The sequence below is a fragment of the Volvox carteri genome, assembly GCF_000143455.1.
Source record: "Volvox carteri f. nagariensis unplaced genomic scaffold VOLCAscaffold_14, whole genome shotgun sequence".
Classification (NCBI taxonomy): Eukaryota; Viridiplantae; Chlorophyta; class Chlorophyceae; order Chlamydomonadales; family Volvocaceae; genus Volvox; species Volvox carteri.
In genome coordinates this window covers 148,016-167,634 of record NW_003307557.1, presented here as the reverse complement: position 1 = coordinate 167,634, position 19,619 = coordinate 148,016, and the positions used below count along the sequence as shown (strand labels likewise).

At 58.5% G+C, this 19,619-nt stretch overlaps 2 protein-coding genes across 2 annotated transcripts in view; one reads left to right on the top strand and one right to left on the bottom strand.

Annotated features, from left to right (window-relative positions):
• Positions 1-6,514: 6,514 nt before the first annotated feature.
• Positions 6,515-9,618, bottom strand: mitc6 (mitochondrial substrate carrier; the record flags this gene model as incomplete). Its single annotated transcript, XM_002949306.1, has 8 exons — positions 6,515-6,718; positions 6,897-6,944; positions 7,366-7,713; positions 8,302-8,475; positions 9,023-9,124; positions 9,222-9,302; positions 9,396-9,441; positions 9,584-9,618. The coding sequence occupies 8 exons, from the start codon at positions 9,616-9,618 to the stop codon at positions 6,515-6,517; spliced, it is 1,038 nt and encodes a 345-aa protein (XP_002949352.1).
• A 515-nt stretch (positions 9,619-10,133) lies between these two features.
• Positions 10,134-19,619, top strand: part of VOLCADRAFT_89726 (uncharacterized protein) — a gene marked incomplete at both ends in the record, with an annotated part of 28,431 nt that continues 18,945 nt past the window's right edge. Inside the window, 10 exons of the mRNA XM_002949420.1 lie at positions 10,134-10,142; positions 10,479-10,574; positions 10,904-11,393; positions 11,751-11,866; positions 12,404-15,356; positions 15,876-16,004; positions 16,190-16,282; positions 16,353-16,858; positions 17,729-17,815; positions 18,203-19,570. Coding sequence (XP_002949466.1) covers positions 10,134-10,142; positions 10,479-10,574; positions 10,904-11,393; positions 11,751-11,866; positions 12,404-15,356; positions 15,876-16,004; positions 16,190-16,282; positions 16,353-16,858; positions 17,729-17,815; positions 18,203-19,570 — 5,847 coding nt within the window. The remainder of the gene's footprint in view (positions 10,143-10,478; positions 10,575-10,903; positions 11,394-11,750; positions 11,867-12,403; positions 15,357-15,875; positions 16,005-16,189; positions 16,283-16,352; positions 16,859-17,728; positions 17,816-18,202; positions 19,571-19,619) is intronic.

Sequence of the window (19,619 nt, the reverse complement as noted above, 5' to 3'; positions counted from 1 at the left end):
CAAGCCACGTATTGTGTTCATCAGTATGTCCTTTCCATTTCACCAGAAATCGGTATAAGGTTCGTTTCCTCAGTTTACGGGTTTCATGCTTCAGGATTCGTTCAATCGTCCAAACAGGCTTGGAAGTGACAGGGTCAAATTCCAAAGCTTTCTGAGGCTGAACAGGGCCATCAGGGACGTCAGCACAGTAAAGTCGGAGTAAGGACACATGAAACACATCGTGGAATCGATATTCAGGAGGCCAACCCAAACGGAAAGTAACGGGATTAATCATTTCGGTAATCAGAAAAGGTCCTATCCAGCGTGGCATCAGTTTTCGTGTACCGTTCTGTGTAGACAGTTTTTTCGTACTCAGTAATACCTGTTGACCAACATGTAGGGTCACGGTACATCGTTTCTCACTCTCCTGTTGAACAGCTTGGTCTTGCGCAGGCTGATAAAATCGTTTCGCAAGATTCAGTCATTCATGGAACGTATCCATGTAAACCTTGGCAGCAGGAACGGTATCAGCAAGTTCCAACTGTAAAGGTGTTCGCGGATGGAAACCGTAGTTAAGGAAGAAGGGTGACTGACCCGTGGTTCGGTTTCGCAGATTGTTAATTGCGAAACAGCGGCATCGAGATAACGATCCCATTGTTCAGTATCATTCATAACGTATTGTCGTAACATATCACCGAGAATTCGGTTGATTCATTCGGTTTGTCCATCGGTTTCAGGGTGAAAAGCGGTACTCGTGTTTTGTTTCGCACCAGCAAAGCCGGTAAAAACAGATTCTTTGTAAATAACATCGCCACTCGCGTAAAACATTCACAACGCTCAACAATTCTTTTTCACCGGTAGAGTAGTTGCGTTCGGCAGCGGAAAATTTCTTACTCGTGAAAGCAATCGGGCGACCGTCTTGCAACAGCACGGCACCGGTTCCGTTGAGCGATGCGTCGGAAACAACCTCAAACGGTTTCGAGGAATCCGGGTAATTCAGTAAGACATCGGTTGACAGGCATTCTTTAATGGATTGAAATGCGGCCAGCGCCTGAGGTGGCCACTCATCCGGGAGGCGCGGTTTGCAAAAGAGGCAAAATTGCGGATAAATCGTCGGAAATAGTTCGCAAGGCCAACAAAGGCGCGCAGCTCACTTAGGTCCTTAGGTAGTGGCCAGTTTCGGATCGTGTCCACCTTGTTCGGATCCACTCGGATACCATCAGAGCCCACGATGTGACCAAGGTACTTGACTTCGGTTTTCCAGAATTCACCTTTCGAAAGTTTCGCGTGCAGTTGGTGTTTTCGGAGCGTTTCAAGAACCAAACGCAGATGTTCAGCGTGTTCTTCCGGAGTTTTTGAAAAGATCAGGATATCATCCAGATATACGGTTACAAATCGGTGCATATACGGAGCGAAAATCCGGTTCATGGTTGCTTGTAACGTCTAGCAGGAGCGTTGGAGAGCCCAAAAGGCAACACCAGCCACTCGAAATGTCCCAAAGGTGTATTAAAAGTGGATTTCGGGACATCATCCGGGTGAATTCCGAGTTGATGATAACCAGAAGCCAAGTCTGCCAACCGGTCTAACGTATCATCAATTCGGGGTAACGGATATCGGTTTTTAATCATTAATCGATTCAGGGCTCGGAGTTCACCTGTCTTCTTGGTCACAAAGAGAATAGGCGCACCGAAAGGAGATGTGAGGGTCGAATGAACCCTTTAGCCAGCAAGTCCTTGACCTGTTTTTCAACTTCTTCCTTTTCCAACGGTGTCAAACGGTACTGAGGATGGTAAATCGGTTGTGCACCAGAGTCTAACGGAATAGTATGATGTACCCCACGGTCAGGAGGTAGCCCGGAGATAGGAGCGAACACATCCGCATAATCATGCAAGATTGTTGCTAAGGTTCGGTTCGTTTCGAGTTCAGGTGGAAGTTCGAGGGAATAGACCTGAGGAATGGGGCTGGTCGGAGGATGTGCGGTTGATTCGTTTAACGGTTTAACGGCAACCAGCAACCCACATGAGCCGGGCGACTCGAAAAGGTCTCTAAACGCGCGCTCCACGGATACCACAGATGTGCGAGCTGGCGCTCTTTCCAACAACAGAAATTCGGGAACAGGAAGGTAACGGGGCGTGCAATGCTCGCAATGTACATCGCTCACAATGTACATCAGTTCGCTACGCTCAGGCCTTATTTGCACGTCATAACGGGTTAGGAAGTTCATGCCAAGAATCACATCCGCAGATACGGTCAAAGCCGGTTTTACTTTGATATCGGTACCAAAACGACCAAGGCGCAAACGAGTTTGACACTCACCGAGAATAGGTAAGATTGACTGGTTTGCTAGGCGCACCAGAGCAAGCGGTGTAGGCAAGATCCGCAAGCCAAGTTTGGTAGCCATCAACTGAGAAACGAGGCAGTGCACCAAGGCGTCCAGCAAATAACTGCAATTGATTATCGGTTTCGGTTATAGAACATTTCGGTTCAATCGGTTTTCCTTTAGGTGGATCCCACCAAATTTCATAACTGCTGTTTCAGGCGGAGGATCTGGACAACCAACCCGATATGTACGGTACAACTGAGTTTCAGACGGTAAATCATAAGTCGTGTCATGTCTTTCAGATAGGAACGGATTCGTTTCTGTTCAGTTGGAATCAGAATACAAGACGATATGCTAGGATCATGACTCTTACAACGTTGATAATGACAGAGGAAAACGGATAACAGTTTCGTTGGAGGATTCATCCAGATAGTGTGGCCAGAACAATCGGAATTGAGAAAAGATCGAGTCGGGGAAGCAAACGTCTTACAAACGGCATTGCTCCCATCGTCGTTCGCAGCAGCATCCAAAGAGAACCTTCACCCAAATCGACCCTCTAGTTGTCCCTCTAGTTATCGCAACAACTCGTAATCGACAATTCGAAAATCATACAGACTCGGCACCCCAGTACGCATGCCACACGAATACAACTGGGCAACATCCTATCGATTCTCTGGCCGGCATGAGGACAATGAGCACTAATGTGATTGTTCTGAACACCACAGCGGTAGCATTTCCCCTGCTGCATCCACTGATACTTCTCTAAATTCGATAGGAAGGTTCCAGGCCAGAGAGGGTTCGGAGTCCAGGAAGGCTCGTTGGGTCAATTCAAAGCAGCCTGTGTCACTGACACCTTGGCATCTGACGATGATGAAGTTCATGAAGGTGTAGACACAGGGGTTCCAGGAAATGTAGGCGTAGGCCCAGCAGACGCAACAGGACACACTGGTATTCATTAGTTAGTTTCGGTAGTCATAGGGCGCTCCGCTCTGACGCGTTTCACAACCACATCGCGCCACAGTTGTGGTTCGGTAGTTCGTTTTCCAGTAGACTTCGGACAGTCCTGTCGGGAACCGTGAAAGCGGTGCTTAGTTTTCGTGGAAGCGGCAGCAGCATAGTGGAGAGCCGCACGAGACTGACCCTGCCTGCGGGCCTGCAATTTTCGTTCTTCAGTGAGAGTGAATTGCACAATTGCATCCAGTTCAGTAAAATCGGCACCATGAAAATCAACACGGCAAAAGGGGCGAAGTTCAGGAATCAGCCCCAGGTAAAACAATTTCGTAAGCGGTTCTTGAGCGGTAAACTTTGCACGACGAGCTGCCTCACGAAAACGAACAGCGTATTCAGCCACACCCTTGGAAGCATCCATCCGGACCTCCCCCTTCAGTAAAGATTCGAGCGCATCAAATTTCTTACTACGTACATTCGGTTCGAAATAATCTAGGAACGCCGTTAGCACCTCTGGTAGGCGAATCGGTTTGTTGGCGTTCTGAAATTCAGTGCGGTACTTAGAAAGCCATTCAACAGCGCCAGGCGGGTACTCGCGCAAGGAGTGGCGCAGTTGCCACAAGGCGTCATCGTTGTTCAGAGCGTATTTAGCCACCCATTCTTGGAAATCTTTGGCAAACGTCTCCAAACTTCCGTTCTTGCTCGACACCGGAGCAGGTGCAGTCAATGGGCCAGCACCAGCGTTCTTTAACCGCGTTAGCTCGATCTCGGCTTGAACGAGCTGAAGTTTCAGTGCAAGGAGATCATGTTCGGCGCGGGAGGGGCCGGCGGAGCCGCCAGCATCCGCAGCCGGTTCGGTACGCGGGAGAATTGTCGAGTTCAGTTGATTCGGTGGGTTCAGCGGATTCGGTGGGTTCGGTAGAGGTACAGCGACTTCATCTACATTCGTTGAATCGGTGAGCGTTGGCGCATCCATAGTGGGCATGACAGAAAGTCGTGTTCACGGCCGCCAACCTTGGACAGAAAGACGCAGTCCAGCAACTAGAGCTTGTACCAGGGCTTCGTTGGTGTTGCGAGGTTGACTTGAGAACATCCACGACGGAAGCCAATGGCCAGTCGCCCGTAGGAAAGGGAGGCGGCTGGCACCCTAAACGAGGCAAGCTACTCAGATTATAATTTAATAATGGCAATGCGCTATTGAGACACCAAAAAATGTTGTAGTGTGGTGCAGTGCTAGAGACACGTGAAGTATGTCTCAGGCCGGCACTGCCCCGACCACGGTATAAAACCGCGCTCCGAACGTGTGTAGAATATGAATTCTAAACAATAACACGTCGTTCTGTGAGCAAAGACGATTTCAGTAAGTTTATGGATTTCGGTAAGGCTGTCGTACAGATCCTTGATGTTCAGTTCCAGTGAATTCTTACAAACGGTTCCTTGACAGCCGTATCAGTTTCAGAAGATTTCATAATCATAATTAGATTCGCATATTTCTTAATAAGCTCATCATTACTGTGTAGCTATCGCGCTACAACAGGTGAACCCAGCAGTGGTGCAGCACCGACAAGCGGCATGGGTGTTGCAGCTGGCTGAGGAAGGTTTTTGGGACAATGTGAGTGAGGCTGTGGGGGGCCAGGAGTGTGGGCAGAGGGCACTCTGGGTGAAGCTGTGGGGGTGCTGGCCGCCAGCAAGCTGGTGGTAATGTTGGTGGCCATTGATGGATACCGTGATGGTGCCATGGTGCAGCTGAGCAGCACTTCATGGGTGTTCCTAAGGGGCATCTGTGGTATGGCTGCTTACTGGCAGCAGTGCAAGTTGGACCTATTCATGATGGTCTGCTGCATTGGCCCCCTAACATTCTTCATCACCTTTATGAATGATTTGGGTTGGGATGACCTGGTGCTGTCGCTCTTGCAGCTTAAGTGTGACTCACTTTCTGGCGGGTCCATCATATTTAAGTTGTTAATTGTTTAAATGACTACGTTGGTAGTCACAGTTCAAGAAAAAAGTTGCTGTGCGCCGTACACTTGGCCGAAATACTGCCTAGGGAACTTACGGCTGACACAGCACCGGAGGTGACGTTCCATTTGTGAGTTATAAAACTTACAGGCACTAAGGCATTCCCTTTCAACCGCTTCTCTCACTCTCGGCTGCTAGCGAAGCTTATCCACGTCTCCATCTGTACTGCAATGACCAGCCTTTAGGTTAAACTCGCTGACCAACCCGCATCAGGATGCTCCGCCTCCCATCCACAAAGCTGCAGTGCTGAGCTTTCGTAGTCCCGTGGCGTCCCTGGATCTCATCCTTTCTCCTGTTTTTCCGCGGCACTCCTTCAGCCCCTGATTGGGAAAAAACAACTTTATCCTGGTAGGCGGGTTCCCCTCTTGCCATGTGCTGAGGAATAAAGCATCCTTCAACTTCTGGTGTTGGCGGGGTTGAGGGTTAGAGAGTCACAAAACGAATCCCCATCCATCATCCCCGATTTATTTGTACATCTGTAACAGATCTGCCCTACCGCGAACTGTACGACAGTACGGTACGAGAGGCGCACATAAACCTGTGCATGTCCCTTGCCGCAGCCCCCTGGCCTCACTGTTTGGTCAAAGTTCTTATTCGCGTCAACCTCAGCAGTGCTGCTTAAAAGCTTTAAATCAAGCATTACTCTGAAAACAACGCTCAACAGCGAACGGAGCAACATTTAGATACCATTTAGCTGTACGTTGCTCAAGGCCTTGGTACCTGTTAGGGCATCTAGTGGCCAATCATGCAGCGGTTGGATTGTGCGGACAGAATTACTAATAGTACTACTAGTACTACCACAACCACTACAATCGGTAGTGACCTGTTCGGGTTCCCTCTGTGACCTCCCTCAATCATCATCAGCCCTGTGTTTTTGAGCACATGCCCACCTGTTACCCGGCCAACTCTCGGTGCATGAATCCTGCAGTACAAGAACTGCAGAACGCCAATGACATTACCTTACCGGCCAATCTCTACATCTCACCACTCTGTATGACTCCCATCCTCTCCTCTTCTGCTCCCCACCCCGCGGGCGGCTTCTGCGCCTGCAGACCCACTCCTGGTCCAGCTGCATCACTGCGCTGCACTTAGCCGCGTCTTGTCCAAGACGCTCTGCACATTTAGGCACCACCCCGTCCCCGCGCATGCGTAGCCCCTGGCCCAAACCCTCCAACACACATCACATGCACTCGCCTAGCGCCTGCAGCACAGGAGCTTTCGATTCGTCGCCCGAGCTCTCTCTCACTGCTAAGTTTCATCCGCCTTGGCACACGTGCGCTTCAAGTACTCGTAAACGGTGACCATGCAGGTGCCCCACAACGAAGCATTGAGCATCCGCGGCACCGCGCCGCGCAGGAAGCCGCCCACACCATCCTCTCGCATGATCTGCCTGGCCACCTCGCCAAAGGTGGGTGTCGCGCCGTCGTGCTTGTACGACACTTGGATGCGAGTCTGCAGGTATTGGTGGTGTTGGTTCCGGTGTTGATTCCGGTGTTGGTGCCCGCATGGAGGCCGACAGCGGGCAGTGCATAAGCAGGTGCAATGTGCAACGTGCTCATGGAAAGAGTGCAGGCGTTGGGGTGGGCATGAGGACACCCGCGCAACACAGGCAAAAGAACAAAGACCCTACCGCAAGGGCTCCGTACAACTGGGGGCACATGGCTGGGTGTAGCGCTGGCTGTGGCGGAGGCGGAGGCGGAGGAGAAAGTGGTGGAGCAGGATGCCAAAGTTCCGCGCCGAATAGGATCTATCTACTCCTCTACACCCACGCATTCCATGGCTTGAACCGCCCCACCATCGCCCCATCACCACCACCGGCTTTTCCGTCCAATCCGCGACACTTCCGCGCTCTAATCTAAGCTCGTTCTTGCCTGTTTTCCGAGCGCTTTCGACTGTCTATCTTTTCTGTTGACTGCTTTCCTCCAAATCAGGGGGCCGGCGCACCCGCCGGCATGCATGCAGGACGCCGTGTCCCCCGCCAGCATCCTGGTACTGCCCGAGGACACATCTGCTGTCTTATGAATTCCCCGCAGCCCGCTGCATATATCCCCATGGCCCGGGGTACTGGCTCTGACCCTCGTCTACATCCTCGCCCTCACCTTGACTAGATCCACCGGTGTCGTCAGCAGTCCGCTTGTGAAGCCAGCCAACACAGAGGACAACGTCTGCACTGCCACTACCTCACCGGTCGAATGCCCCACTGGCGGCTGCCCGCCGGGAACAGCAGTAGCAGCAGCCCCATCCCCGGGTACAGCTACAGCTGCAGCCGCAGCAACGCCGCCACCAGCTTCCCCGGGACTGTGATACCGCAAGGCCCAGATGAGCTTTTGGTACGTGCCGTACGCACCCCACCAGACTGCGCTGGAAGGTACAAAGGTGGCGACCGAGGCTCCGAAACCCCGGTATAATCCCCCAATACCTTCCTCCTTGAGAATTAACCGCACCATCTGCAGCGCACCGATGCGGCGCACAGCACTAGCCACCTGTGTGTGTGGCGTCCTTCCGGAAGTGGAAGCCCCCGGCATAGTCCGAGATAGAGCTTCTGAGGGTGCTGCTGCTGCTGCTGACGACGACGATGGTGGTGATGATGACGATGATAAGGGTGAGGAGGAAGAGGAGGAGGGGGGTACAGTTGCCGAGGCGACGGACGCTGCGGGACTAGAGGGAGCTGCTGCTGCTGATGATGATGAGGATGATGATGATAATAATAATCCTGCACCTGGTGCTTTTGTTGCTGCTGCTGGCAGCGCTCCCCCGCTCGCTCCATTTGTTGCGCTTACGGGAGGAAATGACGGAGCTGCTCCTGGTGCCGCCGCCGGCCCCCTAACTCCAACTGACCCAAGACCATGTCCTCCAGGTCCGGCAGCAGCAGCAGCCATCCCAGGCCCCGGTGCCTGGCCCCCCGCCGACCCTCCTGCTGCTGAAGTGGACGCTGCTGACGACGCTGCTGATGGTCCTGGCCTCGAAGCTGTTACAGACACCGCTCCGCCCCGGCTGTGCTGGTGCCTGGCCACCACTGTTTCGTCCCCATGCACCATTTGCTTTTGTGAGATGACGTCTATGGGCACCGTTACGGATTGGGTGGCAAGGGACGCCACGGCACCGCCGGCAAAGTTGGCCACACCCGCAGCCACCGGTCCTGTGAGCCCCAAATCCCCCACCACCTTGGCCACCTCGCTTTTGGTCCACTCCAGGGTGGTCAGGTACACCTGCATCCGTAGCACAAAGGGGGCCCATGCGGTTGCGACTTGTGGAGCAGGCCAAATTGAATGGTGGTGGTGGGGGGGTCGTAATGGAGAAGAGACAAACCACTTTGGCCATGTACTGCTGTGCACAGCGGAGCTTGGCATGACGCTATAGGTCCTGAAAGTGTGTAGGGTCGAGGCTAGAGGGTGAAGGGTCTGCTGTGGGATGCTTGTGTGAGCGCGTGCCGTGATTTTGGTCGTGTATGGGAAACAGCGCAGGAGCTCTCGGGCCACGGATGCCACTTGCCTATTCCGTGTTTGCAGGTGGAGGTGGAGCTGCGCTACCTGGAAAGTGTTGGAAGCTGCTATGAGCTTTTGGCTCAGCTGGGCAGATGCTAGACCCCAGGGTTCTGTGTACTCGTGTGCGTGGTCATGGGTACGCACATGGAAGCAACGTTTCTAAGCCTCGCATATGCCAAGGATGCGAAAGCCTGACCAATGCACAGAGATGCCAAGTTTTGGCACGGACTTGCACCTGCCGGTACCGGTGCTACAACATAAGGACACCTACCGAACGGGCTGGAATTGTCCCAAACATAACAGTGCCGAAGCCACGGTAGAAACCTGGAATACCTTCAATCCGCATGATTGTGGAAGCGGTCTGCTTGACACCCTGTGAGGGGAAGGAGGTGCAATAGGGGATACGGCTCCAGGCCTTCGGACAGGACACCAGCAACCCTGCCTGAGACGTGGGGGGAGTCCAACCGCACCTGGAAGCCACCGCTGATACCCGGCAAGGTCATTTGCTTTGTTTTGATCACTGATAACGGGTACAAAGTCAGGGTTACCCCCTGCGCGAAAAAAATTATCGTGTCATCATCAGCGGAAACTCGAAACGTCAGATGAAGACATGAACGGGATTTCTCCCGGGAAAACAAACTTACAGAAAACATGCCCGCTCCATAAAGGAAGAACTTGTTCTTGTCCAGCCTAAATCAACGAGTTAGGGCACGACGCGCCGACGGCGTCAGGACACGATCGAGTGAGTCATTCATGCTTGTGGCTACATAAATGCAGCGGTAATTTCCTGCGATTGGCCGGTTCAATTCTGCTGTTCGGGTTCTTGACTCACCTGTCCCAGTCCACCTCTTCGGCCTGGCTCCCCATGTTATAATATACAGTTAAATATATATGAGACAGCTAAATAACAAGGATGCGTTGTTGATGAGAGATACTGACTTCACGCGAATCGCTTTGGCAGGGACGCACGTTAGGAATAGTGTCGCAAGTTACCCCCAGAACATTTAAACGCTTGCATCCTAGCCGAATATACCAAACATATGCAGGATACGTAGGCCATCAGCGCAGCCCATGGTGAGCGGTCGCTTCGAAAGATTTTGTCATGACGCCGTACTGGAAAATCGGGAGGTTTAGCGGGAGCCATCGATCTAGCTGCAACACAGTTCCGATGGGGTCCGATGCTGTCCCAATTGCATAACCCTCCCCCTGGTCACCGTTTGTAACAAAGCAACGAGCTAGCTGACTGTGGATAACCCTTAACGGCGACAAACATTTTGCTTCAGCGGGGGATTCCCCTTTGAGTATGAGCATAGCCAACGCAACCCATAAAGCGCGGCTCGTCCTTGGTGTTGCAAAAGAGCTTCAAAAGGCGCCAAGTCAACATGTCGGAGGTGCGTCGAACGGGATACTACGAGGTTAACCGCTGAAGCCGAATCCCGCATCTCAGTTTTGTCGCAACTCTTCCCTTCGCTGCATGGCGTGGACAGGCACGCTTGAAGCTGTGGAGCTTCTGGGACTGGAGCTTCCGGAGCACCTGCAGCTCAAAGCGTGTACAGCTTGGCTGCGCCGCAGGCTTGAAGTAAGTGGGTTATAGTCCGTGTGGCATTACTGTTTTGCACGAACAGCCAAAAGTTATGATTGTAAATCTAAACTTGAGGGCATAGCACTGATTTGGCGCTGTTTGGCTTCGCAACACCGAAGCCCTGCAACTTGCATTTTTCCGGCAGAACGATACGCTCGACGTCGCGTTCGCGGCGATGCTGGAGCTATGTCTGGAGCTGGACGATGACAACGCGACCGCCCATATCGCCGTGCGGACTCAGGTGCATCTTTGCGCAATAGAGTGGCTCTTCCATTCCCAGGTTACAGCATGACGCTAAACTTGCTTTCTGTGGGGCGAAAGTTTCGCTCAGCTGCTCCAGATGCTTCACGAAACCCTTTTCATTATACCAGAGCGAAGTTTCCGCATCTCAAGTGCGAATGGCGATTTTGTTCCGCTATGGCGCTGCGGCGCTATGTCACTGCCGCGGCAAAAACGTGGCAAGGGAGAAATAATCGCTCATACCGCAAAGCGATGTGCTACTGCCGTACTGTCCACCCTCACAAACCTCTAATTCCGTACACTCCCGTACATTCCCGACGTCTAACACAGGCTTGCCTAGACCTCTTGAGCCGTGCGCCCGTGGAATGGGACGCATCCACCCAAATGGTGGCGGACCTCTTCACCCTGCCGGATCCAGATCCAGACCCAGATCCAGATCCAGATCCGAATCTACAATCTAAACCAAACGTGAATTCGGAAGCGGACTTCGACCCACAATCGCAGTTGCAGCCTCAGTCACGGCCTCATGGTGGCGCACAAGGCCCACACGGCAGCTCCCATATCTCAGCGGCCGTACGGCACATGTTCGCTGGTCAGCGGGAACAACTGCTCAGCTGCTTACCCGCATCGATTGCCGGTGCCGACGGGTGTGCCGACGGCGGAGGTAGCAGCGGCGGCGGCAGCAGTAGCATGAGCAGCGGCGGCGGGCCCTCGGCGGCGGCGCTTCTTCAGCGTGTTGGTTTTGTTCTGGAGGCCAATCCGCGGGAGTTGGCTGTTCAGCTGGTGGATCAGGCACTGCGACAAATGGAACGGCGACTAGGTGAGTGGTGAATGGGTGACAGGGGACGACAACGGCGGCGAGGGAACGAGCTCCGGGAAGTCAGTCAGTCAGGACCTTGGGAGTAGAGGGCTCGGGGGCTAGGGTGAGGGCGAGGGCGAGGGCAAGGGCGAGGGTGAGGGTGAGGGCGAGGGCGAGGGCGAGGGCGAGGGCGAGGGCGAGGGCGAGGGCGAGGGCGAGGGTGACGGACCGCCCAGTCTGTTTCTCTGCCTCCTTGCCTCCGTGTGTTACGTAGTTCTCACCCTCTACTAGCTAGCGTTAGCTTCTCCAAAGCTAGGCTTGGGTACTTGGAAGTGCAGGTGGCTCAGCTGACCTCACTCTGCCCATTTGCCTATACAGGCCTGGTGAACCAGCTCTTTATACGGAGGCTGGAGACGGAGTTAAGGCGACAACAACAGCAGCAGCAGCAGCGTCAGGAGCACTACCGCCAGCAACAGCAGCAACAGCAATTTCGTGTGAGTACGGATAGGGTGTGGGGACTTAGTGTGTGTGTGTGTGTATTGAGGGTGGTACCGCTCTGGGGGTTCGGGAGAAAAACCCAAATCATGCCGTGCACGGAATGCCATAAAGCGCTCTGAGAGTGTGAGCTGTCGGTGAGCTGTGCGTTTGCTGAGCATAGAACTCCCAAGGTGCTTGCCTTCGCTTGCTGCTGCTGCTGCGACAGTAGCTGCTGCTACTGCTACCGCTACTGCTACTGCTGCTGCTGCTGCTGCTGCTGCGCGAAGAACACAATGGCTGGCAGCCATAATGCTACCGCCCTGCTAGGGTGTCTTACTTGGCTGTCGATAGACGCGGCTGAGTACCAGAAGAAAGAGATATACGCTCGTAGCGCGATACGTGTCTCTCGAGGCGTTAAGTGAGAAGAGAATAGATAAGAGACAGTGGAGGCTGGAATGTACCCCTGTTCTACCCCGTGCCCCAAACCGTACTGTCTGCCTCCCCCTGCTCTGCTGCATGCGACACTCTTGTGCTTCTGTACCTGGCTTTTAAAGGACGCGGCTCCGGAACCAGAAAGCGCCTCACAGGACACCACAGGATGGCGACGGGAACGGCTCACAGCCACTGCCTCCACGTCTGGCCGACCTTTGGGGCCTATGCGCCACCCGCCGACGCCGCGCTCGAGCCAGCGGCCGTCCTTGGAAAGCGTCGGCGCATTGCAATCAGCAGCACCAACAGCACCAACAGCACCACTACCGCCACCAGCACCAGCAGCGCGGTCAACCGCCGGGGTGTCGGCGGAGCCCGCTGCGACGTCAGACCGCCCGCTGCCTGCAGGCCGCATCGCCGCTGCGTCGCCGCGAGGAGCGGCGTCCGCGCCGGCGCCGTCACAAGGCGACGAGGGCTCAGCTGGTGCCGACCGGCCGCTGGAGAGCTGCTCTACGGCGGGCGCGGCGGCACTGCTGGTGAGGGCGGCGGTACTGCCGCTGCCCGCTTCGGCACCCACTCCGGTCTTAAGCAGGGCAGCAGGCACGCAGTCAAAAGCCACGACAGCACTCGCGACGGTGGCAGCGTCACCGGAACCGGTGCCGGCGGTGGTGCCGGCGGTGGTGCCGTCGCCGCTACCCCCGGCTGTAGCCAGACTTCACACAGCGGCGTCCCCGGCGTCCGCTGCAGCGGCTACGACGGGAGCTGTAGCGGCGCACTCAAGGGAGGGTTCTGTGCTAGCCGCTGCGACCGCTGCCAACCCGCTTCGTGATCAGGTTCTTATCCCAGAGACGGCTCCAGAGTTGGAGGTTGAACCAGAGATTGCATTGCAGTCCGCCAGCGGCGCTCCGCCCGGTACGGCATCGGCCTCTTCTGGCGGCGTCAGCGGCCCCGCGGGTGCTCCTGCAACGACCGCCGGTGCCAGCAGCGCAGGCCAGAAGGGAACGGCGGCGGAGGCGGTGGCGGGGCGGCCGTCGCAGTTATTGGGGGCGGTTCCGCAGGCCAAACGTGTAGGCCAGCCCGTACACTTCGTACATACATACATACGGAGCGATGGCACAGGCGGAGGTGCAGGGGGCAAAACCGCCTATCCTTTGGGGAACTTGGGCCTCAGTCCTCTGCAACCTAGAAAGCCGCTTTCAGGCACCAGCACAGCAGCAGCAGGGGCAACTGGCAGAGCGCTGCCGCCGCCATCGCCGCCGCCGCCACCGGCGCCACGGCAGCAATCCGCAGCGGCAGCGGCGGCGGCCCCGCCGGCCCCTTTCCCCGCCGCCGCTGCTCGACTAGCCTCCTTAGCGGCACCCGCCGCTCGCCTCCTTACATCGCGCCTTACGCCACCCCGATTGACGAGCAGCGCGCCGCAAGTACCGCCGCCACCGTCACCGTCCACAACGGCGGCGACAGCGACGACAGCAGCGGCGGTGACGGGCGGTTCTGTCCCCAACGCTGCGTACTGCGTAACCACACAGGAAGGGGTTGCTGTGTTACTGTCGGTGGAGCCGCCGCCACAGCGTACGACATTGTCTGTGCCGCCGCAGCCATTAATGCCGCGAGCATTGGTGCCGTCGCAGTCCGTGGCGTCGGCGTCGGCGGCACCGTCGCAGTGCGCAACGTTCCCTTTGCCCGTACACGGCTCACCGACGCAGCATGCATCACAGCATCTGACGGCATCGACACCGCTAGCACAACGCACGGCAGTTGCAGTACCTTCACCGCCGCCGCAGATGGTGGCGCAGCTACCGGCACCGTCCTTTGCCACGGCTCCTCCTTTCGAAGGACCCATGGGTCAGACGGCCACCGCAACAACGCAGCTGGTCGACGGCTGCGTGGCTGCGTCGACTGCCACCCCAGCCGCTTCCGCGACAAGGGTGTCGTACCTTCCGGCGCTACAGCAGCACATGACCTGCACCATGACGGCTCCAAGCCCAGGTTTAGCCAGCGCTCCAAGCTGCTCCGAAACCGGGGGCCCTTCAGGGGCGTTATCCTGTGAGCTTGCCCCGGGCAATACTGGTGCCGATGCCAGCGAAGATCTTTCAGCTGGTGCAGCAGCAGCAGCAGTAGCAGTAGCAATAGTGACGGCTGGAGACCCGCCGCGTACCGCCGCTACGATCCTGCCACCGCAGGGGCTCTTGCTTCCAGAGTCGTCCGCATGGCCTGCCATAGCCCCATCTAGGGATGAGGCAGCCGGGCGCCTTCTGCAGGCAGCAGCCGGTGCTTGCGCGCCTGAACCGCCGGACCAGTTCCTTGAGGCAGGGCCAGCTGGTGGGGGGGGAGCAGTCCCGGAGCACATGCACAGGATCAAGCTCAGTGACCAGCCGACGGGGGACAGCCACAGTCTGCGCTCCGCTTATCACCCAACGCGTCAGGCAGGCAGCTGCGGTCAGCTTGAGGCGCCCGGTCAGAGAGGCGCCAGCGGTGAGGCTGACTTGGCGGTCCAGCAGGATGAGCATGTGCGGTTCGGCACAGGGGATAGGCAGCCAGTCCTGTCGGGCATGTGGCGGGGTGAGATTGACGACCACATCGATGGTGTTGCTCTCAGAGACGCAGCGCATGGCAGTCTGGATGAGGCTGCCAGTGGGCTCCAGATCTCTGGTGATGATGGCGATGATGGCCATGCTGGTGATGCTGGTGACGGTAGCGGCAGCGGCGATCCAGCCGCCGTTAGCTCAGTCCCGCGTGTAGCTGGAGATGAAGAAGGCGGCAGCGGAGAAGGAGACGTAGCTGTCAGTGGGCGCTGTATGGGGACCGCCGCAGGCCGCGCTGCCGAGCTGCCACCGCCAACACTTCCACCGTCGGGGGCAATGACGGGCTCGGCAGGGTGTCCCGTCATGCGTGGAGCGGAGCCGCCAACGTTTCACCTGGATCAGCCGCCGATCGCCACCGTAGCAGCGGCAGCAGCAACAGTAGACGAGTCCTTGGGCATGGAAGGCGCGGTGGTGGACGTTGCGGAGGAGAAGGGCATCACGCAGGGGGCGGCAGAGGAAACTCAAACAGCCATACCCGTAGCGGTGCTATCTGCACGTAGAGCTACAGATGGAGGACGGCGAGGAGGAGGAGGTGGAGGAGGAGGAGGAGGAGGAGGGGGAGGAGGAGGAGGAGGAGGAGGAGGAGGCGGCAGAGGAGGGGGAGCAACGCCCGATGCGGTAGACGCTGGTGGTGGTGTAGCCACCGCTATCACAGCAGACAGTCACCTCCCGAGGGGTATAACGGCATCAGCCCAGCCGGCTCTACCAGCCCTTGAGGTCACAGGCGACCCGACAGCAGTAGCGCCCTGCGCCTCGGCAGTAGCAACGGAGGCCATGGCACCGGCGGGAGCGGATGCCGTACCAGCCATGGCGGTAGTTGGGCCTCCTCCGGCTACAATCGAACATCCCATGGTTACTAACGGACCTGTACCGGCTACAACTGAATATTCAACGGCTACAACCGAACCGCCCATGGCAATAGTGCTAACCGAGGTACGAACGGCGGTAGCGGACGCCACCCCGGGGGCTGTAGCTGCAAGGGCACCCAACCCAACGGGTCCTGGGCCCCTTGCAGCTGTAGCTGTAGCTACAGCCCCCGCGGGAGATCGCAGCGGGGGTGAGGAGGGGCTTAATTCGGACGCGCCGCTGAACGCCGCGTCTGAGGCTCAGGGTGCGGCTATGGCGGCCGCAAGCCCGTGTGTGGGTGAGGAGGCGCCCTGCTGCACTGTGGATGTCGGAGGTGTAGCTGCTGCTGCTGCTGCTGCGGAGGGGTTGCTATCATTACGGCCTCAGGACCTCACCTTGTGTGCTGGAGAGTCATTGGTGACGCTCCGGGAGCGGGTCCCGCCGACTGGAGCCCTCCTGTCTGCCATGTCCGTCACTGCACAGGGGGCGGCGCACCAGCCACAGTCTGCGCCTACGGTGCATCAGCAACAGCAGCAACAGCAGCAACAGCAGCCTGTGCCACTACTGCTGACCAAGGTAGCCGTAAAGGATACCCCGGAGCACCACCACCACCACCACCACCGCGAGTGCGCAATGCCACCTGCAGCTGCAGGGACTGCGTCGCCATCGCCATCGTCAAAGGTGTCAGGCCTGCCGCCGCTATTACTTCAGCCCGTGCCTTCGTCACCAGAATCTCCCCCACAGGACGACCTTCGTAATGTGCGTCGCCATGTTGGCGATCAACAGCTCACCGAGGAACCCCATGGAAGCTTCCACAGGGGGGAAAACGGTGATGGTGCTGAGGAGGACGCGGCAGGGCGGCCCAGCAGCTCCTCTCCGGAGAATATGGAGGCGACTGCGGTAGCGAAGGCGGTGGCGGCTGCGGTAGCGGAGGCGGCTGCGGTGGCGGCTGCGGTGGCGGCTGCGGAGGTGGCTGCGGAGGTGGCTGCAGAGGCGGTTGCGGAGGCGGAGGCGGTTGCGGAGGCGGAGGCGGTTGCGGAGGCGGAGACGGTTGCGGAGGCGGCTGCGGTAGCGGAGGGGGCTGCGGAGGGGGCTGCGGCTGCGGAGGCGGAGGAGGTAGCGGACGCGGCTGCGGAGGCGGATGCGGAGGCGGTGGGTGGTAATGTCCCGGTCTTAGCTGCGGCAGCGCAGTCGATGCCCAGCACATCTTTGGCGCCAAATTCTGTGCAAGCAGGGCACCACCACCACGCACCGGCTGCACCGGCGCCGCCGTCTACAGTGGCGTCGTCACCGCAGAAACCGCGGCAGGAGCCGTCACTGGTACGGCAAGTTGCCGTACCTTCCTCCCTTCCACGGAGCGAAGAGGCTCCACGTTTCCCCTCCGCGTCGACGATCTGGATAGCTGCAGCCCCCGCACTGCCGCCTCTATCGCCACCGCTACTGCCGCCGTCACCGTTGCTGACGTCTGGCACACGGCCCATAAGCCGACCGCCCGCATCCGAGAGTAAGGGTGCCCAGGCGCAAGAAGTAGCGGCAACAGAAACATCAGAAACAGCACCGGCACCGGCACCAGCACCGGCACCGGCACCGGCACCGGCACCGGCACCGGCACCGGCACCGGCACCGGCACCGGCACCGGCACCGGCACCGGCACCGGCACCGGCACCGGCACCGGCACCGGCACCGGCACCGGCACCAGAAGCTGTTGAACAATCCGTAGGGGTGGGGTCCGGGCCAGGCTTCCATGTGGCGGGTGCGCCTGAAGAGGAGGGCAGCGCGGCTGAAATCCCCACCCAAGGCCTTCAAGGTCATCCGGCGGTGGATTTTGTGGCGACACGCATGCCTGTACCCGGGGCCCTGCTTGGCGGAGGCGGTGGAGGCGGTGAAGAAGGCACTGGACGTGCTAATGCCGCGGAGGGTGCTGCAGGGACCGGCAGCGTTGGCGGCCTTCACCATTGCCCGGCAGAAGAGGAGGTGCTTGTTGCTCTTGCTGCGGCTGATGCCGCTACTGCTGCCGTGAAGGGCTCCTCGGGAGGTGCGGTGGCTCGAAAGACTGTCCCATCGCCAGGTGGGGTGCTGAGCAATGATCAGGAGGGCCTGGACAGGGCGGTGAGGGAGGGGGAACAGGAGCAGCAAGCGGTACTGCAGCAGCAGCAGCGGCAGCAGCAGGAGGAGGAGGAGGAGGAGGAGGAGGAGGAGGAGGAGGAGGAGGAGGAGGAGCCAGGGCACCTCCACTTGGATCAGCAAGGGGGCGCCGGGGACTGCCAAGCTCGACCTCCGCAGCAACAGCATGGAGGAAGCCAGTGCCAGGGAAGGCAGGTGGTGCCGGGGCCTGATGAGCAGCACCAGGATGGAGTGGGGGCCGGAGGAGGAGGAGGGGGGGGAGGAGGAGGAGGGAGGTCCATACACGTGTGGGGGGAGGAGGGTCCGAAGCAGCCGCAGCCGCCGGTGCCACAGTCGCCGCCGCTCCTTGCGGTTGGGGAACACGTCGTGGAGGGACAGCCGCATGCGGTTTCTTCGGAGCGGCTCAGCCCTGAGAGTGTCTGGGCGGCTGTAGCTCGGGTAGCTGAACCAGGCAGCAGTACTGGTGACTATAGCGACGGTGAGGGAGGCGGCGTCGAAGTTTGCGGCGGCGGCATTGCTGCGGAACAGCCTAACCGCAGCGGCACCCGGCTAGCTTCGGAGGCCCGCGATGATGTAAGCAGCGCCAGCGACGGCCTCCGTGCTCGTACGGTAGATAGCATTAACAGTGGCGACGGCGGCGGCGGCGGCGACGCGACGGCGGTGGCAGCGCAGGCGGTGGCGGGCCTCCTGGCGCTCGTTCTGCCTGCTGGGGGTTCCTCAGCGGTGTACGGCGGCAGCAGCGGCAGCGGCGTGGAGGATGAGGAGGACAGCTATGGGCAGCGCGACCAGCAACAGCGCCGACAGCCTCCGCTGCTGCTGCGTGTGCTCCACCCTCCATGTCAACAGACCCTGGAGGTAGCGGCGGCGAAGGCCACGCAGGCAGACTCTGCGGGGCTGGGGGATAAAAGGGCGGCGGCGGCGGCGGCGGCGGGGTTAGCCGCGCCGGTGATGACGGCGAAGCACACGGGTGGCAGCGACGGCCAGCAGGAGCCAGGTGGAAGCGTCGTTCTGCCGGCAATGAAGCTGGCGCCGCTGGCAGCAGGGGGAGCAGGGGCTGTGCGCAGTGGCCTAGCAGCCGGTGGCCGAGACCCCGTTCCGACGGCGAGGGCAGCTGGAGACTCCAGGAGGTCGGCGTCAGTTGAAGTGGGCACGGGTGCTGCGGCGGCCGATGTGAACGAGGACGGAGCGGCGGCGGCGGCGGCGGCGGGTGCGGGTGCGAATCGCTTGCGGTCTTCGCCAGCCGAGGATGCGGCGCCGGCGGTAGTGGGAGCGACGGCGGCGCCAAGTATAGCAGCTGCAGATATAGGGGCCACCACACCGATTACACCTCAAAGACAGTTATCGGCAACCGCATCAGCAGCCGCACAGGCAGCTGTAGGGCAGCAGGAGCAGCAGCAGCAACAGCAGTTAACTGCAGTACAAAACGCCTTCCAATTTCAGCCCGGTAGCGTCGTGCAGCATCAGAGCCCGAGGGGCGCCACGCCAGACGTGCTATTGCCGCAGAGCCGCACGGCTCCGGAACCTGAGCGGGACCAAGTTCGAGACCTTTGGGCGTCATGGAATCCACGGTTGGGAGGCGCTGGTGGGGCGTCGCAGACGCGCGACGCTGATGACGCCGCCACAAGCTTTAAAGGCAGCCCCAGCGGCAGCCCCAGCGGCAGAGGCGGCGGCTGTAGCGGCGGCAGCCCGGGAGTAGGCGGTGATAGCCCTTGGGGCACCGACATTGAGGCGTCTCCGGAAGTAGCGGCAGCGGACCGAGTCCACAGGGCCCCTGCTGCCAACGGCTTTC